Source organism: Topomyia yanbarensis, chromosome 3, assembly GCF_030247195.1.
Source record: "Topomyia yanbarensis strain Yona2022 chromosome 3, ASM3024719v1, whole genome shotgun sequence".
NCBI lineage: Eukaryota > Metazoa > Arthropoda > Insecta > Diptera > Culicidae > Topomyia > Topomyia yanbarensis.
The window spans coordinates 275578637-275599809 of NC_080672.1; the positions used below are offsets into that span (position 1 = coordinate 275578637).

General features: G+C 37.0%; 1 protein-coding gene across 1 annotated transcript; it reads right to left on the reverse strand.

Moving 5' to 3' along the window:
- Window positions 1-1650: 1650 nt before the first annotated feature.
- On the reverse strand, window positions 1651-13874 carry LOC131691784 (uncharacterized transmembrane protein DDB_G0289901-like). Its single transcript, XM_058978417.1, has 3 exons — window positions 13742-13874; window positions 1937-2510; window positions 1651-1873 (listed from the first exon to the last, which is right to left on the reverse strand). The coding sequence occupies exons 1-3, from the start codon at window positions 13748-13750 to the stop codon at window positions 1776-1778; spliced, it is 681 nt and encodes a 226-aa protein (XP_058834400.1). The 5' UTR covers window positions 13751-13874; the 3' UTR covers window positions 1651-1775.
- Window positions 13875-21173: the final 7299 nt, after the last annotated feature.

The window sequence follows — 21173 nt, forward strand, 5'->3', positions numbered from 1 at the left end:
TGTACAACTGTACTATCGAAATTATAGTATTTTCTTCCATCCGATATCGATACTGTTTCGATCCCACTGCTACAATACATTCAGTGAAACGATACAATGCTTCCAATAAAAAAATCGATAAAGTTGTGACATTCAATTAAATAGTCTTTGTCCAACGATTCCATAGCTGGTTATGTTCAGTACAATGGTGGAAGTCTATATTACATATTCAGTACGATTTGCACATAGTACATACAATGGATCGACTGCCATGATTTTGAGATACTATGTGTCAACACAAAGGGGTGAGTCGCTTAACACAAATCGAATTGCGCTCACAAACAAACAGCGTGGTAGCTTGTGCCGCAATGTGCCACGATGTGCCATGATGTTCAGTAAAACAAAAACAATGGTTGCTGTGCGATTATTCAACTACACTTTGTTGAGAGTTTTTGAGTTGTCAAAAGTGTGACTCATTGTGCTACACATTGTGGTAACGAGTGAAATGATTGTGTATTACTGTGAATCGTAATCTTATATCCTGTTATCGTAGGTGATACAGTGTGTATGGCACATTGTTCTAAGCGACTCACCCCTTGGTCGACACTTAAACAACGCTTGAAACCAACGGCGGATCAAGGAGGAAGATCCGTTAAGAAATTTAAACTAGCTATAATTTAAAAGTAGCAACTCCTTACTACATACTCCTACATAAGCCAATACAAGCCAAAAAAGGGAGTAGGATGACGATTTATAGAGCGATTGCATAACCTTTCTATATGAGAAAGGAAAAAATGTGCCAAAGTCAAAAAAGTCAATGTTCGTCAAAAATTTTTTTGCGAGATTACATCAAATCTCAACGTTTCATGCATGTTAAAGTCAATTGGCATCCAAACTACAAATTCGATTTTCAAATTTTCCCTTACTCCCCCCTTTGAGAATTTTTCATTTCAGTTTATATGGGAATTTTCTGTGTGGTCGCACTCTTAAACCCGTAATTCCGGAACCAGATGTCCAATCAACAAAAAATTCAATAGCAGCCGATGGGAAGGTTGTACCTTTCATTTGAGACTAAGTTCGTGCAAATCGGTCCAGCCATCTCTGAGAAACAGAGGTAACATTTTTTTTTCACATACACACATACATACACACACACATACATTTTCCGATCTCGACGAACTGAGTCGAATGGCATATGACATTCGGCCCTCCAGGGCGGGATTAGGTTGACGATTTTTAGAGCAATTGCATAAACTTTCTATATGAGAAAGGCAAAACAAAATATTGACCTAGAACCGTTGCGTTAAACGATGCTGGTCAGGAATGAATAAAAACAGACGGAAAATAAAAACTCGCCTTCCGTTGCTATAACAATCAGAATAGGCGCAAATGTGATGGCAAGAGATAAACTGATTTCATACAACTACAAAACTGTAAGGAACTTTGGCTCGAGAGACTGCAAGAGAGGCTAACAGTAATTGCAAGTGATTGTCGTGTGCAAGTAATGCAAGAAATTTTTGTTTTGGATGTACCTTACACGCTTTATTTTGAGTAAAATAGTTCAAATTTGTTTACCGTGATTTAAGTGATGTATTAGGAGTAAGTCAGCGGTTAGCGTTCAGTGCTTGCCTTAAAGATTGTGATTATGACGAAATGATTATTACTGATAGATTACCTTCAGAAAGTTTATTTACATATATATTGAGAGGGAGAAGTCGTTGTACATTTTTACAGTTGAATTGTTATTTTTTAGTTGAACACAGGCGATCATAATGCTCAGAAGGTCGTGTCAAGCTTTACCAGCTTTTCCAGCCTGATGAGCCACCAGAATTCCACCCACCAGAATGTCCTCCAATGCTGCCTCCAGTAGCCCAGCCACTGCCGCTTCCGTAACCTTTGGATTATATAAAAATATATTCGCATCGATTTTGTCAAGCATTTGATGATGAACCATTACCTCCACTGCCGCCACCATAACCTCCCGAGCTCCAACCCTTTCCAGCTCCACCGGAGCTCCATCCCGATGAGCTTGGCCAACCACTGCTGCCTCCCTTGCTCCAGCCTCCACTGCTACCAGACCAGCCGGAATTACTTGATGGCCACGCAGATACTCCAGATGACCATCCACTGGATCCACCGGATGGCCAACCACCACCGATGCTGCGTCCAGATCCATGGCTGATAGAGTTGCTATTACTGTAAGACTTGGCGTATCCTCCACCATTGGACCATCCTCCGCCGCCCTGACTCCACCCAGAACCACCCTGTGGCCATCCCGAGCCTCCACTGGACCATCCAGAACCACCACTCTTGGGCCAACCGGAGCTACCACCTTGGCTCCACCCACCACTGGACGATGGCCATCCACCTCCAGAACCGGATGAGAGGATGATTACTTTACCACCTCCATGGCCGCCACCATAACCGCCGCCTCCACCGCCGGAGCTCCAGCCACTCCAACCGCTTTCGGCTCCCTGCAGATCATTCGAGCAGACTGCGGCCGCTACCAGGCAGCTAGCCAGAATGGTAAACTGGAAAAAATAGCACGAAATAGTATCGATTAATATCTTGGAAGCAGTCGATTGGCGAAATCAATTTTCGTCTTCATGATTTCTTGATTAGAAGACTTTATATTCGCATATAAGAAGCATCGAAATTCACATAAATTTACATGTGAGAACATGTAAAAATGTGGGTCGTTCACAATTCATTGGTTTATTTGCATTGAAAAACAAGCAATATTTTATACATCAAAATTTCATTACATAGCAGACAGAACAATAGTCGCGATGTTTTTTATGTTAAACGTAATATTAATGTTTTGCTCTATGTTTAGACTTTGCTTCTTCATTTGAAAAAAGCTAGGAAAGCAATGCATTCACAGAATCAAAGCAAAAACTTATAAATGTTTCGTCAATTGCAACAATAGGCATAGAGAAGCACAGAAAAAAATATTTTGTAATTTTAAGTTCATTTTCATGCACATATTTGGAGCATGAATATAAATGTAAAATGAAGTTCCACCATAAATACACACGACTTATCGTGCTTTCTTCTACGAATTTTCTTATAATTATACACGTGGATTGAAAATTACAGTTTCTTTAAACGGAAAACCAATCCACTTCAATGTACTTCTACTCGAATACTGCTGTAAAATGAACGACATGTAATATTACACGAATGAAAGCGTAAAATTGTATGTTGTTTGATGCTCCAATTGATTTTAACGTAATTTTCAATCAAATTTTTGATTCAATCTTTGTATGTTTACATTCGTATTGATTTACATGTCGTTTAAATTTCATTATTTTTTGGTGTGAGCTGGTGAACCAATTACTGTGTACGCAGCCCGCCTGGGGTGTGATTCCCAATCCCCTAACAAACGGATATCTTCTAAAATGCATCTCTTCCAAATGAATGTTTTGTGTTAGCAAGCGTCTTTACAGAGTTATTTGGGACATGGTCGTCCACTCTGAAAGAAAAGAACCTCATGTTACACACAAATTATTGTGAAGAAATCTAACAACTCACTTCAATTATTTGGCCATAATAAAATAATTTCGTTTAATACCAACGTTTTGAACATCTGCGCCTTCTTCGGAGAAACAAACAGTGACAATATTGAAAAGTCAACATTTAAATAGGAAACCCATCACGAAAATAACCAACAGAAGCACACCGCGCGTATCACAAGCAATGTTCAATAATTTGTAAACTTGTAAAGCCCAATTAGGTACGTCATACAAAATTAGATTAAACAAACCGTGAGCGCAAAAATGGAGAGAATCTCTTTGTTTACTTTCTCTTCTGTTAATAACTTGGGCATTTACACCTTAACTTCTTGCATAACATGCTAGGGAACACAATCATCTATCGATCAGTATTAAAAATTTAATGAAAAGTGTTGGCGCCAAATGCAACACATAAATATAATCGTTTAAATTTATGAGTTTGAACCCTAAAAATAATGTTTCTACACTCTGTGCGTTAAATAATCATTGAACACACACATGTTTATGGTGAGAGAGTCTAGATTATTGATGGAGACAGAAAAGTAATAAAATAAACAGAAGGTGAAAAAAAACCGCAACCGCGAAACCCGCCAGTGTTTATAATCGCAAAATTTGTGTTTTAGATTCCGCTCCGAAAAATCGCGACTCCATCACCGTTCTTATCGTGAAATTATCATTAGCTCCGCTGAATTGTATTGTGTTTCATGTGCAATCAGATTTTGTTTCGTCGCAAGATATAAGCAGGAAGGAAACCGGCAGCATAAAGGTCCAGCATGATCAAAAAGTTTTAAGTCACCGTAATAATCAAAAGATAATGTATCAAAGAGAGGCTCTCAATGTAACTTAGGTCATGTAGAAATCTTTTTTCCCTTAATGCATTCCTTGAGTTGCTAACAGACTCACTTGACGGTTAAAACGATTAATCAGGACTGACTTCCCGGTGATACAGAAGCAGAGATGAAAATGTTTTTCTAAATTACCAAAACTTAGGCGAAAATGCGACCCTACTGTCTGAACCACCAGAACATAGCGAAAACGGAAATAAGAGATAACGGTCTACGACAAAGCATGCGTGTAAATTTAATTTATTCCGCGCATTCGTTTTCGCTTAAGGGGGGAGTGGTTAAGGGTTTCAACGTGAAAAAAAATTTTTTTTGGCGAATTTTCAAGAAATTTGGATTGAGCGAATTGATCGAAATTTCTGTATATTATACTGCACCATTTCAATAACATTCTCTAATTTTTCTATGCAAAAATAGCAACTAGCGGGCTTGGTGACGAAGCTTTTTGTGGACCTTCCCTGGAAATAAACACGATTTGCGGTGTTAACTGCCATTCAAATACAAAAATACTTAACCGATTTATTTCATATAAATAAACAAAAGTTTCGATCGATTCGCTTCATCCAAATTTCTGAAAAGTACTGCAAAAAAATTTTTTTTTTCACGCTGTAACCCTTTACTCAGACCCCCCTCCCCCTTAAAATGACATCAGTCCCTTCGATATTGAACATAGTGCTTGGCAAACGATATTGGAAGACTGAAGCACTATTGGTATTGGCATATTGGCATGGTTGCATTTTATCATGAACATTGTTATAATTTCTTCTTTTGAAAATAAGAATAAGGATAAAAAAATGCTGATTTTAAATTAAAACGAGATTGAATTTCGTCTTGTCATAGGAAAACGAAAGATGTTACTTCTTCTAATCGCTTCCGTAGAATATAATGATGAAGGGGAATTGTCTTTATTGTTAGTTTTGTATGGATGCGTCAGTTCAAAACTGGGATGAGTAAGATGGGCATGGGGCATCGTAAAGATAAACATAGGACAAGGGTAGAGACGGAGACGCTTCTCAACCAATAAATTTTGTTTTCTGTCGGAACATCACAATGTTGCTATAGTAAAAGTTACCCTAAAGGTATACAATTTAACCGTATTTTGCTTTGTGATTGCGTAATAAATATAAAAATATAAAAATATAAAATTTCTGTTTTTTTTAACAGCCAAGTTCTAAATAACTAGTAGGGTGATGAGCTCATTTTCGCCATGTTTCTATTATCACCCTACCCATTTGAAGTCGTTGGTTAGAGCAGCGCCTGCCATCTTTGTTCAACACATTGAGTCAAATAGTAGCGCGACAATAGGAGCACTCGATTTGAGTTTTCGTTGCGCACATACACGATAATTTTACGGGTTTCAGCGCATTTGTGTTATTATCTTGGTTCTTAACAACGAAGCAAAATTGTTAATGTCAATTTTTACGCATTCCATTGATTGTGGGCCGAGAAATAAATGAGTTAGTGAGGAGCCCTCCTTAGTATGGTAAATATAGGCATTTTACCCTACATCATGTCAAGCTAAAAATTCTTCCCGAGGTCAGGTTTGAATCGTTATTTTCTGTCATCAAAAAATTATATCCATTGCTTTTAAGAAAAAAAAAATGCTTTGCTTAAATATCTGATAATTCCCGCGTATTAGATAATAGCAGTCCTATCTTCCAGAATCATTTGAAATCTTCTAAAAATCATGTAGTCTCAGTAAATTTTAACGGATTTTTTCAGTTTGTGAGAAGCGCAAGTTGTCCATCTTACCCACAGTGTCCGACTTGGACTACCTTCCTCTATTAGTTTTTACAGAAATAACAACGAGATCGAAACGCATCGTGTGCCATTTTTGGGATTACAACTCTTTACAGCTTTTAGAAAATTGCTGATTGAGATTTCTGCCAAATAAGTGGATTTATCAAAAAGATATGCATCAAAATTATCCTTGCAAATATTATATTTGCTGGATTCATGTTTCTTCGCAGACACTTGAAACATTCTCCTTGTAGCCGAGTAATCTTCAACTGGCACATATCTTTGTGAACTGCTAAACAAATGATTTTAATGGGAAATTTTTTATTATTAGGAGTACCCGTAATTTTTCATAAAAATACGATTTTCTCATCAACACCCATCAATATGTATCTTCAATACATCCAAAAATAGTTATTTCAACTCGATATGTATCTTCAATACATCCAAAAAATAATCATTTCCACTCGATGATATCACATAACCCTTTTTGTGCGCCTCTAATTCTCAGTTTTTGCATATTTTACTCCCCGTCTTTCGATGATTTAACGGGGAAAAACCAATCTCTGAAATATGTAAAATCACTTTTGCTCTGATCTTTCAACACCATGTTTATTTGGAGTAGGGAAATTTCACTCCCGGGGCAAAATGCACCCCTAGCATATATCGAAAACTGTTGAAAATTTCTATAAAAGAGTAACACCAGTCAGAAGTCCGTCAAAGTAAATATACACTGTCAAAGTTTGATAACCGTACATCAATAGCAGTTCGTGAAATTAACAAAAATCTGTAAGTGCTCTTATCATGTAATTATTGTAGCTCGTGCAACAAGGATTTTCAGCTCTTATAAATGCTGTTTAACTATTATATCAGTACATTCCAGTTATATTTACACTCTTGTTCATTATTCTATCGCACTTTATATGAAAAATCTACTAAACAGTTCATTTTTTGTTAAGTTTATATCTCTGCTCCATCGGGGCAAAATGCCCTCTTCTTTCATTTTGCTTATTTTTTAATCGAAAACAGAAAAATCGTTCTGAAAATCTACTGATTGCATAACCTAAGGCTACTTATTGACACACTTTTGCGATTCCCGTCCGAAAACAAAACTACTTGTTTGTTCAGTGAGCATTCTGCCCCGTTGTTGCGGTGCATCCTGCCTACAGACACTTTATATAACAGACTAGCAAAGAGAAAAACAGTAAAACTAGCAACCATGGATGTAAACTGGCATCACGGAAGCTCCCATAAGCTTTGCATGGGCTTCCTCTTGCACAGTCCGTTTGGCTGCAATTTTTGACATTTCGCTAGTCTGTGTATAAAGTGTCTGTAATCCTGCCCATTCTTGTAGTGCCAATGACATAAATTAAAAGGTCTGGCAGATAAAGGGATTTGCCTGTGCTAGTAACGCAAAAAAGGTAAACAATCCCGAAGCAACCAGTGATGACGTCATTGAGTTCCAAAATGGCAGCAGGCGAACATTAATCAAAACACACGGAGTGACGTCAGCACCTTCCACTTTTGCTATCGGTGATGTAAACAAACGGAAAAATCACATACACTATTAAACATTTCTTCTGCGTATTGGTGATAGGTACAATCATCTGCCAGACCTTTTGCTTTTAGACATGGTTGTAGTGCCTCGTTGTTGTGGTGCATTGTGCTCCCGCACAGGTGCGTTTTGTCCCGCTTATTTTTCAAAAGGTAATTTTTATTGATTTTGAAGAATTGAATTATTTTAATGTAGTTGAATATTTTGCAAGCGTTATAATTGTGATTACAGACGAAATTGTTGGCTAAACGATATCATTAATTTAATTCTTCCGATTTATGTTTCTATTGTTGAGTTATGATCATATTTCCTTAGTTTTATCCCATCTTCCCCTATGTTAAGACGTGACGCTATCCAAAGTTCCACAGTGCTAGCAAAACGCAAATATTGAAAAGGGCGGGTGACGTACCGACCTACAACCCGGGACATACCCTATTATATTATTTTGGAGTTAGTTAAAGAGTGCGGCTATATAAACCACCGTGATATCAAAATAATGCAAAATATATTGAAATGTGTGCATTGCTAGCCTGGACCAATAATGACTAACCAAAGTCGTTTTGACCACATTAGCCACCTACGACGGCTATTGATCCTATATAAGCAGGAACTAAAAAATGTTCAATTAGGGGAGTTAAAGGAAATTGCGAAAAACGGATTTGCAATTTTGATGCCAAATGTCATCAAAGTTCACTAAAAGTCGAGGAAGTTTGACTTTTTTGAATTGATTTGGCACATTTTTCCATTCTGATACAGAAAGGTTATTCCATTACTTTGAAAATCATAAACCTAATCGCTCTAATTTATTAATAGATTTTCTGGATATTAACATGGGCGTGGCTAAATTAGTGCTGCGAGAGGTTAAGCCCCTTATATCACACTACCCTCCCCTCATCATCCATAAATACTTTTTGAACGATATAACACCAAAATTATTTTATCAGATGATGTGCTGTTTAACGTTTGTAAAATTCATCGGAGATACTGAACCTCCGCAATTGGTCGCGATGTTTCGGAACGGAATCTAAAACACAAATTTTGCGATTATAAACACTGGCGAGTTTCGCGGTTGCGGTTTTTTCCACCTTCTGTTTATTTCATTACTTTTCTGTCTCCATCAATAATCTAGGCTGTCTCACCATAAACATGTGTGTGTTCAATAATTATTTAACGCACAGAGTGTAAAAACATTATTTTAGGGTTCAAACTCATAAATTTAGACGATTATATTTATGTGTTGCATTTGGCGCCAACACTTTTCATTGAATTTTTAGTACTGATCTATAGATGATTGTGTTCCCTAGTATGTTATGCAACAAGTTAACGTGTAAATGCCCATTGTGGTTAAATTACTGTTTTCGAACATTTATTTTACCTATTCATATAATTGATAACACAACAGAAAAATCAAATGCTCATAAAAATCGATCGGGACCTTTTAGAGTCGAACGGAAAACACAATTTTTCATAAATATTCCTCTACTTTCGGAAAGTGTCATCCTCGTTATTAATCATATTATCTTTTCATCTCAACTTTACGCGTTTCCAAAATAAAAACATGTTCAGCAAATGTTGAAAGTTATACAATTTGTCGGTGTTTCATAAACATTCGATCAATTCCAACTTCGCTTCCTATTCAAAAAATTGACCTCAATCCATATTTCGATACATCCGGAAATCTGAAGATTGATTTCAGAACACCGGAATGAGTTTCTATTGGCATGTTTTCATGCAGGTATTTGATATTGATGTGATTAGACAAGTGTGAGATCTGTTACACATCGGGATCCCATTCCCACAATTTTTCAAAAGTCCTCATGATGATTAAAACAATAATTAATCAATGTACTGGTCAGATAACTATTATTGTGATGTTGAATTAAATTAGTAAGCATGAATAAATTTCTTTGGGTGAGTAGGGTGGGTGTAGATCCCAAGGCCTCCTCGCTTCGATGTGCCATTGCTTAGAGTTATTTATATCGCTTTTCATTTTCCGAGATATGTTTCAGATCGATTCGATTGGTTATAAGTTAGAAAATTTGCAGTCAAAAGGGTCGCGCAAGTGAAAATATAACTGATAAGTGATCAAGTTCCATCTCGGCAACTTGAAATTGTTCGGTGGTTATTTCTAGCATTTGTAGATAGAAAAATTAAATACGAATTTCGTTTTATCGAAATGATATTTGGCTTATTTAAATGGATTATTACTGTATTAAACAATAAATAGGCGGTAATCCACAAACAAAAAGCTATAACTTTTAAAGTACTCAAAATATATATATTTGATGTCTTCAGTAAAGTTATTCGCAAAAGTAAGAGCTACAAATTTGCTGAAGGCATCACTTCAGTCCAGTCACTTCCAAGAAAATTTATGAAAGTATCTCACTCGTAGGGGGATTAATCAGTAAAATCCTAGTAACAAAAGAAAGAGCAGATTGCATTCGTTAAGTTCTCCGAAGATACTATTGACCAAAAATTAGCCGTTTTGGCGTTGATAATAGATTGCATGTTTTTGGTCTTATTTCTAGCTATGGGAAATGATAAAAATCTTTCATACGTATTTAATGTTAAATATCTCTTTTGATAATAGTCCAATTTCAACAATCAATAGTTCGTTCGTAAGATATTTATATAGGCTGTCTAAATATATATAAAGTGTTCATCTATTTCGTCAATTTCAGGTTTCAATTTAAAAAAAAAAACTGGATAAAACGCCCAATCTACACATTCAAACATTTATATCTAGGAAACTAAACATCAGAATCAAAAACAAATTAATAGCGTACTGTCTGGGTGATGGGTCTGGGTCTTTCATTTAAAATTGGTTCGGATAAGATCGGTTCAACCATTGCTGATAAACACGAATAAGAGTTTGACCATTACTTACACACACAGACATTGTCCCAAATCGTCGAGCTGAGTCGATCGGTATATAAGACTCGGCCCTCCGTGCCTCTAAAAACATCTTTAAAGTTTGAGCGAATTCTATACATTTCTTTTATAAGAAATGCAAAACGAAAATTGAAAACATCGCCTCCCAGCTGTGGATTCCCGCAGCTTGAATTTCGCAAAAAATGATTTTATCGAATTTTGGTAAATTAAAATTACGTAGTTCTCGATTCTTTTGTCATTCTTATAGAGAATAGAGAATTTATTTTGGCTACTCATTGTACAGTAAGATTTTGTTTTTGACATGCTCCCTTTTTGGCACACTCCGATTTTGGCAGCAAATGGGTACATAATAAGTCATTTAAAAATGTCCAATAGATATTTTTCTGTGTCAATTGATATCATATTTGACTTTATTTGCAAACATTGGAGTCATAATAACCCTCAAAGGCGCAAATCTTTTTGTTTTTTTTTAAATTTTGTGAAAATTGTCTCATAGTTTCATTATATTACTGTGATAATTTTGAGATGCTTTTCGCAAATGTTGTTTTAAAACAGCGTTATGCATGTAAGGGTTAGCTATATTTTACACTATACGTGTTATATTTAATGATTACAATGAGTATAGTAATGTATTATTTATGTATAATATAACTGGAAACAGTGTAACTAGTGTCTGACGAAATCAGTTAGTATAGTAAGACACAGAGTCTGTGCACTTTAAGAGTCAAGTACAGAGGAATGCGCTACACTGCATAATAAGACTAGCTCTGGAGAAAAATTTCAATAGAACCTTAGTAACATTGCGAGCCACTTTCTCTTTTGATTATTACGTCACTACAAATTTGGCACTAAATTTTCAGTACGTATCGAAAGCTGACTATAGTGCGTCCTAAAGCCGTATGTAGGAATACAAAACTGATAGCCCCCAAATAATTTGTTTTAGCTCCATGATGTCTTTGGCAAATTTATTAGCATCTTTTGCGATTTTTTTCAAATGGATGGAATTAGGGTGCTCCTTGTGGATAGGATGGTCGAAGTTTCAACTGTTTAGAAGTGTGAAGTTTACCTGCGCAATGTCCTAAATAACACAAATAAATTGAAATAAGTTTGCTGAATAAACAAGGCTTTCTATATTTATTAATTTGTGAAGATTCTTTTAAGATTTGAGGTAGGGTGGCTCTTAAAAAATCGGGTGGCTTATATTATCCTTCGATGTGTCAATTTCTCGCAAATGCATTGTTCTAGAGATTTTTGGAACTTTCATTGAAACACATGTTTACCATAGCACTGATGTTTCAATTCTTTTTATTTGGACAGTTGCAAGTGATTTTTACACCAAAATGGTTTTCTTCAAACCTAAATATCTTCAAGTATTGCAATTCGGTTTTCAATCTTTCGATTCCATTTGAACGATTGAGATCAATGATTGATTAGTTATTGAGAAATAATAAATTTATTTGTTTGTTAAAAGAGCTGTGTTTTTTAAACAAAATTGTTCATTAATTTTCAAAAATAAGAGATAACCCCATGAGCGAAATCAACACTACCATGTAGTGAATTGTTTGAGTTTTGACGTCTAGTGGGCCGCAGAAAAGTGATTCGATTTAAATGATATTTCACACTTCCGTAATGAGGGGCATTGCACTCGAGAAGTGTGCGAAGTTTGTGAGAATTCTACTTTTTTCTTTCATTTCATTCCATTTCACATATGCTTAAAAATCCTTGAAACATTTTTGAAGCCCTAAATTAAAAATCTAAACTTTAAAAATAAACGTGCATTTTTGTCACTGTTCCGGTTTTGGTATCTGGAAAAATTAAAATTGTTGCCAAAACGGAATCCTACTGTACTTATGAATCAGGTTTCCGGATGTTAAGACATTGAAAGATAATGAAAAGTGACTAATTCATTTATCTGATGATCTCAATAATCTATGAATTCATAAGACGAAAAACAAACGTAATGAATAATTACAATTTACAAAAAGGAAAACCTGTATTCAATTAAGTTTCGAAGCTTAACCACTCCTATGCTTCTAAAGCATACCAGACCCGAGCCACTCTTCTGTATCTACTGTATTATTATCTCTGATTCATACTATGCATCATTTGGCTTTAGGCTGTACACAATGCTGAGATGCAAATTTGTTCTAAAATGGCAAGCGTTCTTTAAAACTGTTCATAAAAGAACTGAAACACGACGTTACCGATTGTACTCCGAATATTTGAAAAGTTGCTTAAAGGGGTAATTTGCACTTAGAAGATTGCTTCCCTTTTTTGTTACTAATCTTTTTCTCAGTTGGAAGGCTTGGATTTTGTAACACATTTTTAAACAATTTGAAACAATCTATTCGTGCCATCATTTGAGTATAATTTAAAACAAAACCTGTTATAAATCTGTTACCGCCGTGCATACAAAATTAAAGCGCATCTTGGATTTGGAATTGTATCTTTCAAGATCGTTGGGGATTGCTTAACCTGCCAATTTCATCGCATATGTACGCTATGTTAACCTTCTCTTCTGCCAGTTCCTAATTTAGAACTTTTACTTGAACGAATATTAAAGAAGCGTTATTGTATTGTTTTTTTGTACTATGTGTTGAAAAATGTTCCTTGTATTTCTTGAATTGTTCATTATTATTCTGCAAATCTGAATTATTTTCAATTATTTGAAAGCTTTAATAGTTACTAAAGTTAATTCAGATCTCAGTGCAAGGTTTACGGTTTCACCCCAAAATTCGATAAAATTGACGGCAATATTACAATCAGATATTATTCAAGAGAATGATGAACTAAATATGCTTATTAATGAATGAATTAATGAAAACGTTTCTATAAGTTTTGGAAACAAGAGAAAATAACAAAAAAAACCTAACAGGTTCGTTTAATTTTCATTTCAGCAGCAATGGAATTCAATGTAAACCATTTGTTTAATAGTTCCAGATATAAGAAGTCGAATATTGCTTATCTGACTAAACTTGCGCAAATAAATCACTAGGAAAAATCTCCACTCTCTTCATTGTGGTACTACAAAGAATTCACAGAACATCTTCACAGTTTATCAATATGTTTGACTTAATTCTAGACAAAACTACCAAAACACAATATTTTGCAAGAATCAATCACGATAATAAACCGCAAAAGCCGCATCATTCACTTTTCAGTTTTACCATTTGCAATCATAAAAACTGACACAGATATCAAACGCAGATAAAATTACACACCTTGAGCATGGTACTCGAAAAAACAAACGGATCCACCAAACAACCGGCAAAACTATTCTATTCAGACGCACACTTGGGTTGGCTTATCGATCCAAACTGTACCGGCGGTTAAGAACTCTCGTGGCTTTTATATTAAAGCGAGTGCAAAAACATAACCCACTTGCTGCCCAACCAACCCCTAGCTAAAATAAAGGAGAGAAGACAATCATATGATAAAAAAACACCACGATGCCACCACCCATGCAGTTAGGCCCCCAACAAGTAAAACCGAGAGTGATCCGCATCATGCTACTTGGCTTCTGGGGTCTACCACCTGCCTGCCGCCTATTCCATTCATCCAATCATCTGCGAGAAGTTGAGCGCACCACCGACCGACAAGTGCAATGCGTCTTCTTCCTCCGCCCCTGAGATAGAAGCTAAAACCGATTTTCCTTTCGCCGCCGCCTAGAAGTTTGTTGCGCGAACGAGCGGGCACTAATAGCCGAGGATGTACTTTTGATAAGTATGCGAGCGACGTCACCTCTACTGAATAGCGCGCAGTGGCTTCTGGAGGCGGTATGCGGTCAACGGTTGGCCAATTCTTCCTTGAGCGCCACAGCTGGGGGTGATCAGTTTCGGAGATTAGTATGCGCTCTTGGTTAGCTGATTTTTTCGGTAATGGAGAATTTAGACCTTCGATTAGAATTGCAACTGCTTTGGTTCAGTTTTGTTACGTGTCTTGAATAGATAATCGAAAGTAACATTGATCTGAGATGAGATTCAATGATTAGAGACACAGGTTGCTTCTTGATTGAATGTCAATCCAAGAGAATTTCAGTTGTACGATTCACACAAAACCCATTGACCAAATGGTGCGATGATACCACATTCCCAGTCTCGCCTATATGTTCACGTACTGGCTATTACTTTTTGAATTACCGCCAAGTTTGGCACACAAATAATATGCTATTGTAATCCACGCGGGAAACGAATTCTTACAATGAGTACTCCTGTTTAGATGCGCAATTTAAAGTAAATATTGTTTACATCCGTATACACGTTTAGATAATTACAATTAAATTTCTTAACACGTAAAAGGGAGCTTACCTGGAACTAACTTATCCTGCACAGTAAAAATTTTCTACTTCTACCATTTAAATTGATTCCACCAACAAACATTTCATTTGATTGGCCGTGATTCACTGGGAAGTTCTATTTTATTCCAGTAATTTAATCTTTCTTTGGAGAAATCCGACCAAGAATTGATCCACTGGGTCCTAGTTCCTATGTCAAACAATGTCACAGAAACAATATAATTTTGAGAACTAAATAAACAATTTTAGGTACAAAAACGGAAGTTATATCATGTATGTAAGTAAAGAGTGCAAACTAAATTTATCTTAAAATAGAAAACCTGTTTTAATCCACCTAGCTGTGCAATTATGCCTTTCTCATTTCTCTAAAATAGGTCCGGGGGCTGGTTATGTTCAACATGATTGTGGAAATGTCTATTACATTCTTAGTACACTTTGCACTTATACACAATGTCTTGCCAACCACGAACTTGATGAGCTTTGTGTCGACGGTGAAACACTTGAAACAAAAAATATCATACTTTATTAGCCTAATCAGCATTAGTTCAATGTTATCCGCTTGCTAACTCATTTTGTCATGCGGGAGTGGATGTGTAAGGAAGGCGAAAATCCCACGAACGAACGACTCCCCAGCTTAATTTGGTATGCTTTGCGATAAAGTGGTGGTTTAAAGATGATGGGGTTGAGAGGGGGGGGGGGATGAGGGCTGGATGGGGTGATGGTCTGAGGGGTGATTTAAACGAAGGGGAGTAACAGTAGAAGGGGGGATAACCAATCTCCGTATACCCTCAACTACGCCCCTGTTGAAATCAAGAAACCTTATGCCAGTCAAAAAATGGCCTGGATTAGGTTGACGGTTTTCAGAGTGATTGCATAACCTTTCTATATGAGAAAGGCAAAAATGCAGTTTTAAGACCAAATTTTAAAAAAAATGTTTTTGACTTTTACCGACAATGAATCGAATCTTCCTGAGAATCTCCTCGCTAATATGCATGTTGCATTGCATGCAGCGGGTGCTCGCCCAATTTACCATCCCGAATTTAGTGGTCCACGTTTCACTGATTTGAGAAGGAAGAAGGTCAGACTGATCGGTCTTAATCTGTTTGCCTCCTCATAGGTTAGCCGCATTACCTTTGGGAATGAATTTTACAATTATTACACTGCCCATAATCGCAAGTCAGTCCCATGTTCTATGGGATCCCTATCTACATGGGACTGACTTGCGATTATAGGCAGTACACGCCAATGGAATGAATCTTGTTGCAATACTAACGAAAGAACATTTTACAAAATATGCTTGAAGTCTTTATATCCTCTTTGTAGCAGAACTGGAATGATTCCATCTTGTCCCGGAGACTTATACGCAGCAAAACTTTCAATCGCCCATTTGATCGATTCACAATTCTACGAGCAAATACTCAAGAATCAGAGTCACCTGAAAAGATCTCAGGGGCAGTCGTCAGCGTTGGCTCCGTACAGTCTGGAAAGTGTCTGCCAAAAAGACAGTTGAGTACTACATCTTCGTCAGACGAGTGTTCACCATTAGCAGTTCTAATTGAACTGACATGAAAATCTTTCGATTTCGAAAGTAACTTATTTAATCTGCTGTTCTCGCTGAGACTAGAGATATTTGTGCAGATAATTTTCAATCGTTTCGCTCTTGATATACCGCTACTATGAGTGAGTTTGATTTATTCACGGTCACATCCAAGTCACTTGGAGATTTAATCGCCAAAAGATGCACACGAAACCTAGTCGCCACATGGAAAAAAATCCGTTCATAAATTCATGAAAACAAGATCACGATTTCGTGAACTGAAGGATTTACAAAAACCGTGAGTTCCTGAAATTATGAATAATAAACCTCGTATTCATGAAACTATTTGTGTTTCCAAAAAACTAGTTCGCGTCGAATGTTACATTCAAATATTTGGTAGGGTTACTGTGGTTGTTTCCTGGGCATGTTTAGTTGTTGTTGTGATCCTTGTTCACAATTTGGGAATACACAGCCGACAGTTAAACGATGTTCATGATTGCAGAAGCTTTTCGCGATTTTTGTGATTTACTATGAAGTTACCGTGTCATTTTATTCATGAGTTTGCAATCGGATTTTTCAGTCTGAGTAGCATGATTTATGTTCATACTTGCAGGATCTTAATCACAATTTTCATAATTTCTATTTCGTGGTATTTTAGTTATGAGAAGAGTGATTCCTGCTCATGATTTCAGGATACTTGTCACGAATTTAGTGTGAGTAATGTGAATTATATTCAGAATTTCAGGATCTTTGTCACGATTTTCATAATTTCTATTAACGTTATCATGATATTTTAGTCACGAGCAGAGTGATTTATGCTCATGAATTCAGCATCTTAGTCACGATTTTTGACATATTCATCACGAGTAATGTGTTTTATATTTATGATTTCGGGGTCGATTTTTGTAATTTTTATTCACGTTATCTTGGTTTTTCTATCACGAGTAGAGTGATTTATGTTCATGATTTCAGGATCTTAGTCACAATTTTTGATATATTTGTCACGAATAGTATAATTTATGTTCTTGATTTTAGGATCTTAATTACGATTTTCGTAATTTATTGGCACGTTATCATGACATTTTATTCTAGAGCCTACTTTCAAATTTGACACGTGGAGTGATGTGACTGATATGCATAAAATGAGCAGTTTTATTATGAATCGTAATTTCTCTTCGCCTTATCGCGATCTGTTATATTTTAGTTAGGTATTATCGGTTGCTGTACTCGGAATATCGCGACAATATAAACAGGACTATAAATGTGTGACTAATAAGCGGGATCTTGTTCCATGAACTATATCACGAACACGATTTGTAGCTCTATAATGTATTTTTGGTGCTCAGAGCAGTTTTATTTTGCTGTCGAGACATCATACTGAACCATATCAAATGAATAACGATGTTCTAGGTCCAAACAGTTTTCTTATATCTACTGCTCTTGCCTCTTGCTGGTCGCTAGCTATGACATTTCATGGAATAGTGCATGGAACAAAAATGGTTCTACGAATAATACTCTAGATTTTGTGACATAGGGTGTGGAGACTATTTTCGCCCTATTTCTATTATCGCCCTACCCATTTGAAGCCGTTAGTTAGAGCAGCGTCTGCCATCTTTGTTCAACGCATTGGCCCATATGGTAGTGCGAAAATAGGAGCAATCGATTCGAGTTTTCGTGGCGCTCAAACAGAAGTATTTCCCCATTCACAGGACATTTTTGGTATTAAATTGGTTCTTGGGAACGAAGCAAGGATACTGATGCCTATTTATGTGCATTTCATCGACTGTAGACTGCGTAATTAATAGAATAGTGTGGCACCCTCCCTAATGAGGCGAAAATTAAGTCTTTACCCTAGCTCCCGTGAGAATTTCATGACCATGTTGCATGACATTGAAAATGATTGGGGATATCTTCTAAATATCACAAGCGCGCAAGATAGATCCAAGGTCAAGTACTAAGAATCATGAACAAGTTCACGAACCCATGAAAAATATATCACGATTTTGTGAAATATTTTATGTGCACGAATGGTCAGTCGTGACTATTGTACTAGGAATCATGAACCAGTTCACGAATACATGAATAATATTTTATGATTTCGTGAACTATTTTATGACCACGAATGATAAACCGTATCTATAATACTAGTAATCATGAACCAGTTCACGAAAACATTACTATTTCATGATTTCGTGAACTATTTCAGGGCCACGAATGGTTGGTCGAGAGTACAATACTAGGAATCATGAACCAGTTCACGAATGCATGAATAATATTCTATAATTTCGTGAACTATTTCACGAGCACGAATGGAATATCGTGGATATTATACTCGGAACCGTGAACTAGTTCACGAATACATGAAAAATGTTTCATGGTTTCGTGAACTATTTCACGACCACGAATAAGTTGCTACTATTATACTAGGAATCCTGACCCAGTTCACGAATAGATGAATAATATTTGATGATTTTGTAAACTATTTCTCGAGCACGGATATTGGATCGTGAATAATATATTAAGAATCATGAATTAGTTTACGAGCATTGTATTGATTCATAAACAAAATTCCGAGTTTCGTGAAATGGTACACGAGAAAGCATCCAGAATCACTTGATTTTGTGAGCTAATGTTCCTAAATCTATGAATAACATCATAAGTCAACCTTTGGTTTTAGGAATCATGTTCTTAAAGTTGTGTACTAGTTCCTGTACAAACAATCGATTTGGTAATGACATGGCGGAAAACATGATTGAAGTTCACAAAACAAAAACAAATATTTTCACTAATAAAAGAGCACAGGCAGGAAGTTTTGATGCGGGTGAATATTCAATGAATCTATGAATAGGTATCAGCGATCTAGTTCTGCAGATCGAATGTCATGTCTATTGTAATAAATTTGATGACTATTTCAGTAGAATTTTCACCTTTGAGGTATTATACCGTTTTATATAAATAGATGAGTCATTAGATTAAGGACTTGGCGAGTTGCCAGGGGCTAAAAGAACCGTCATAGGTGGGCAATGTGGTCAAAGCTACTTTGATTGATCATTGGCTGTCTAGACCCACAAATTCAGGTAATTTTACACCTATTTTAATATGCATTCGGATATCATGGTGTTACCAGTTGATATAGGAATTTGCGAACTCTTCAACACATAATTCCGGAACCGGAAGTCGGATCAACTAAAATTTCAATAGCTGGGTATAGGAGCGCTATACCGTTGATTTGAAATTAAGTTTGTGCAAATTGGTTTAGCCATTTCTGAGAATTTTGTGTGAGTTTAAATTACACACACATACACACAGCAGGCCCAAGTAATACACAACGGCGGTCCCGAGAGGAAGAGGCTGCGAAGATACGGAGGTTTATGTATAATTGGTAGGCTTGCTGGAGGAAGAGCTACTGTAAAAATCCGACAGTGCCACGGCAAAACCGGCAGGGGCGGAGAGGCGATCGTGTTCGCAAGAATCGGAAAACTAGCGAAATTGCAAGTATCGAAACAGGTGTCCACTTCGAGTTCGACTAGTGACAAGCGTCATGGAACGTAGCAGAACCTCTAAGGAGCTTCAGGCTTTGTGTTGACGTTTGCACCAAAAACAGGTAATAGCACACTCCAAGTAGGACTGCAGCTGGGGAAGGCCAACACGGTGAAGCTCAAGAAGAAAATAGAAGAGTTCTACGGGTTCATAAAGGACAGAAGAGTTCTCAGAATCCACGTTCGGAGACACGGAAAAGGAAGGTACCTGAAAAGGAGGAAGAGAAGACGAAACCATAGAATGAGCAAGAAGTCGATCGGAAACAAGCAAGCAGTTGGCGAACAGTCGTAAAAGAGAAGGCAAAACAAAAAAAAAGCAGAAAGAAAGAGATGCATAAGCCCTTCGGGAAAAATAGGGACAAAGCATCAATCGTCAAGATGATAGAAGGAATGAGGTACGCTGAGCTTCTTCAGAAAGTGAGAGATGATCCAGCGTTGAAGCAGTTGGAAGAAAATGTGGTGAAAACCAATCGCACTCAAAAAAGTGGATGTTCTTCGAACTGAAAAAGACCCGATGATCAAGAGCGTCACCTTCAAGACACTCATTCAAAAGTTGCTAGGCGAGCAAGCAACCGTAAGAGCTTCATCACACGAGACAGTGATTGAGTGCAAGAATCTGGACGAGATAACAACAGGAGATGAGTTGAGAAGTGATGTGGGAGATACATCAATGGTAATCTGGATGAGAAAGGCGTACGGCGGTACACAGACGGCGTCGGTGCGGCTTTCCACAACCGTAGCTAATAAACTGTTGGAAATAGGCCGAAACAAGAATTGGTGGTCAGTGTGCTCACTGAAGGATGTTCCTAGAGTTTCCAAACAAATGAAGATATGTTTCAAATGCAACCAGGCGGGAATTATCTGATCTGTGCAGAAAATGTGGGGAGAAGGAACGCTTTGCAAGAGATTGCACGAAGTTACCCAAGTGCATGCTCTGCACAAAAGAGGACGAGAAAGACCAAATGATGGGAGGCTTCATATGTCCAGCGTACAGAAAGGCGATGGAGAGCCAGAAGAGTTGGAGGTGATCCAGTTAAACTTCAATTCCGACACTGCACAGCAACTGTTGTGGTAGTCGACAACAGAAACGAAGTGTTATGTGGCAATTATTGCGGAACCGTATCTAATCCCTATCGCTGACGGTAACTGGGTGGCGGATATAACAGGAATCGCTGCAATTCATGTCATGGGAAGATACCCCATAGGGAAAGTGGTCTCGAACTCGTACGAAGGCTTCGTGATTGCCAAAATTAATGGAATCTTTATATATAGCTGCTGCACAT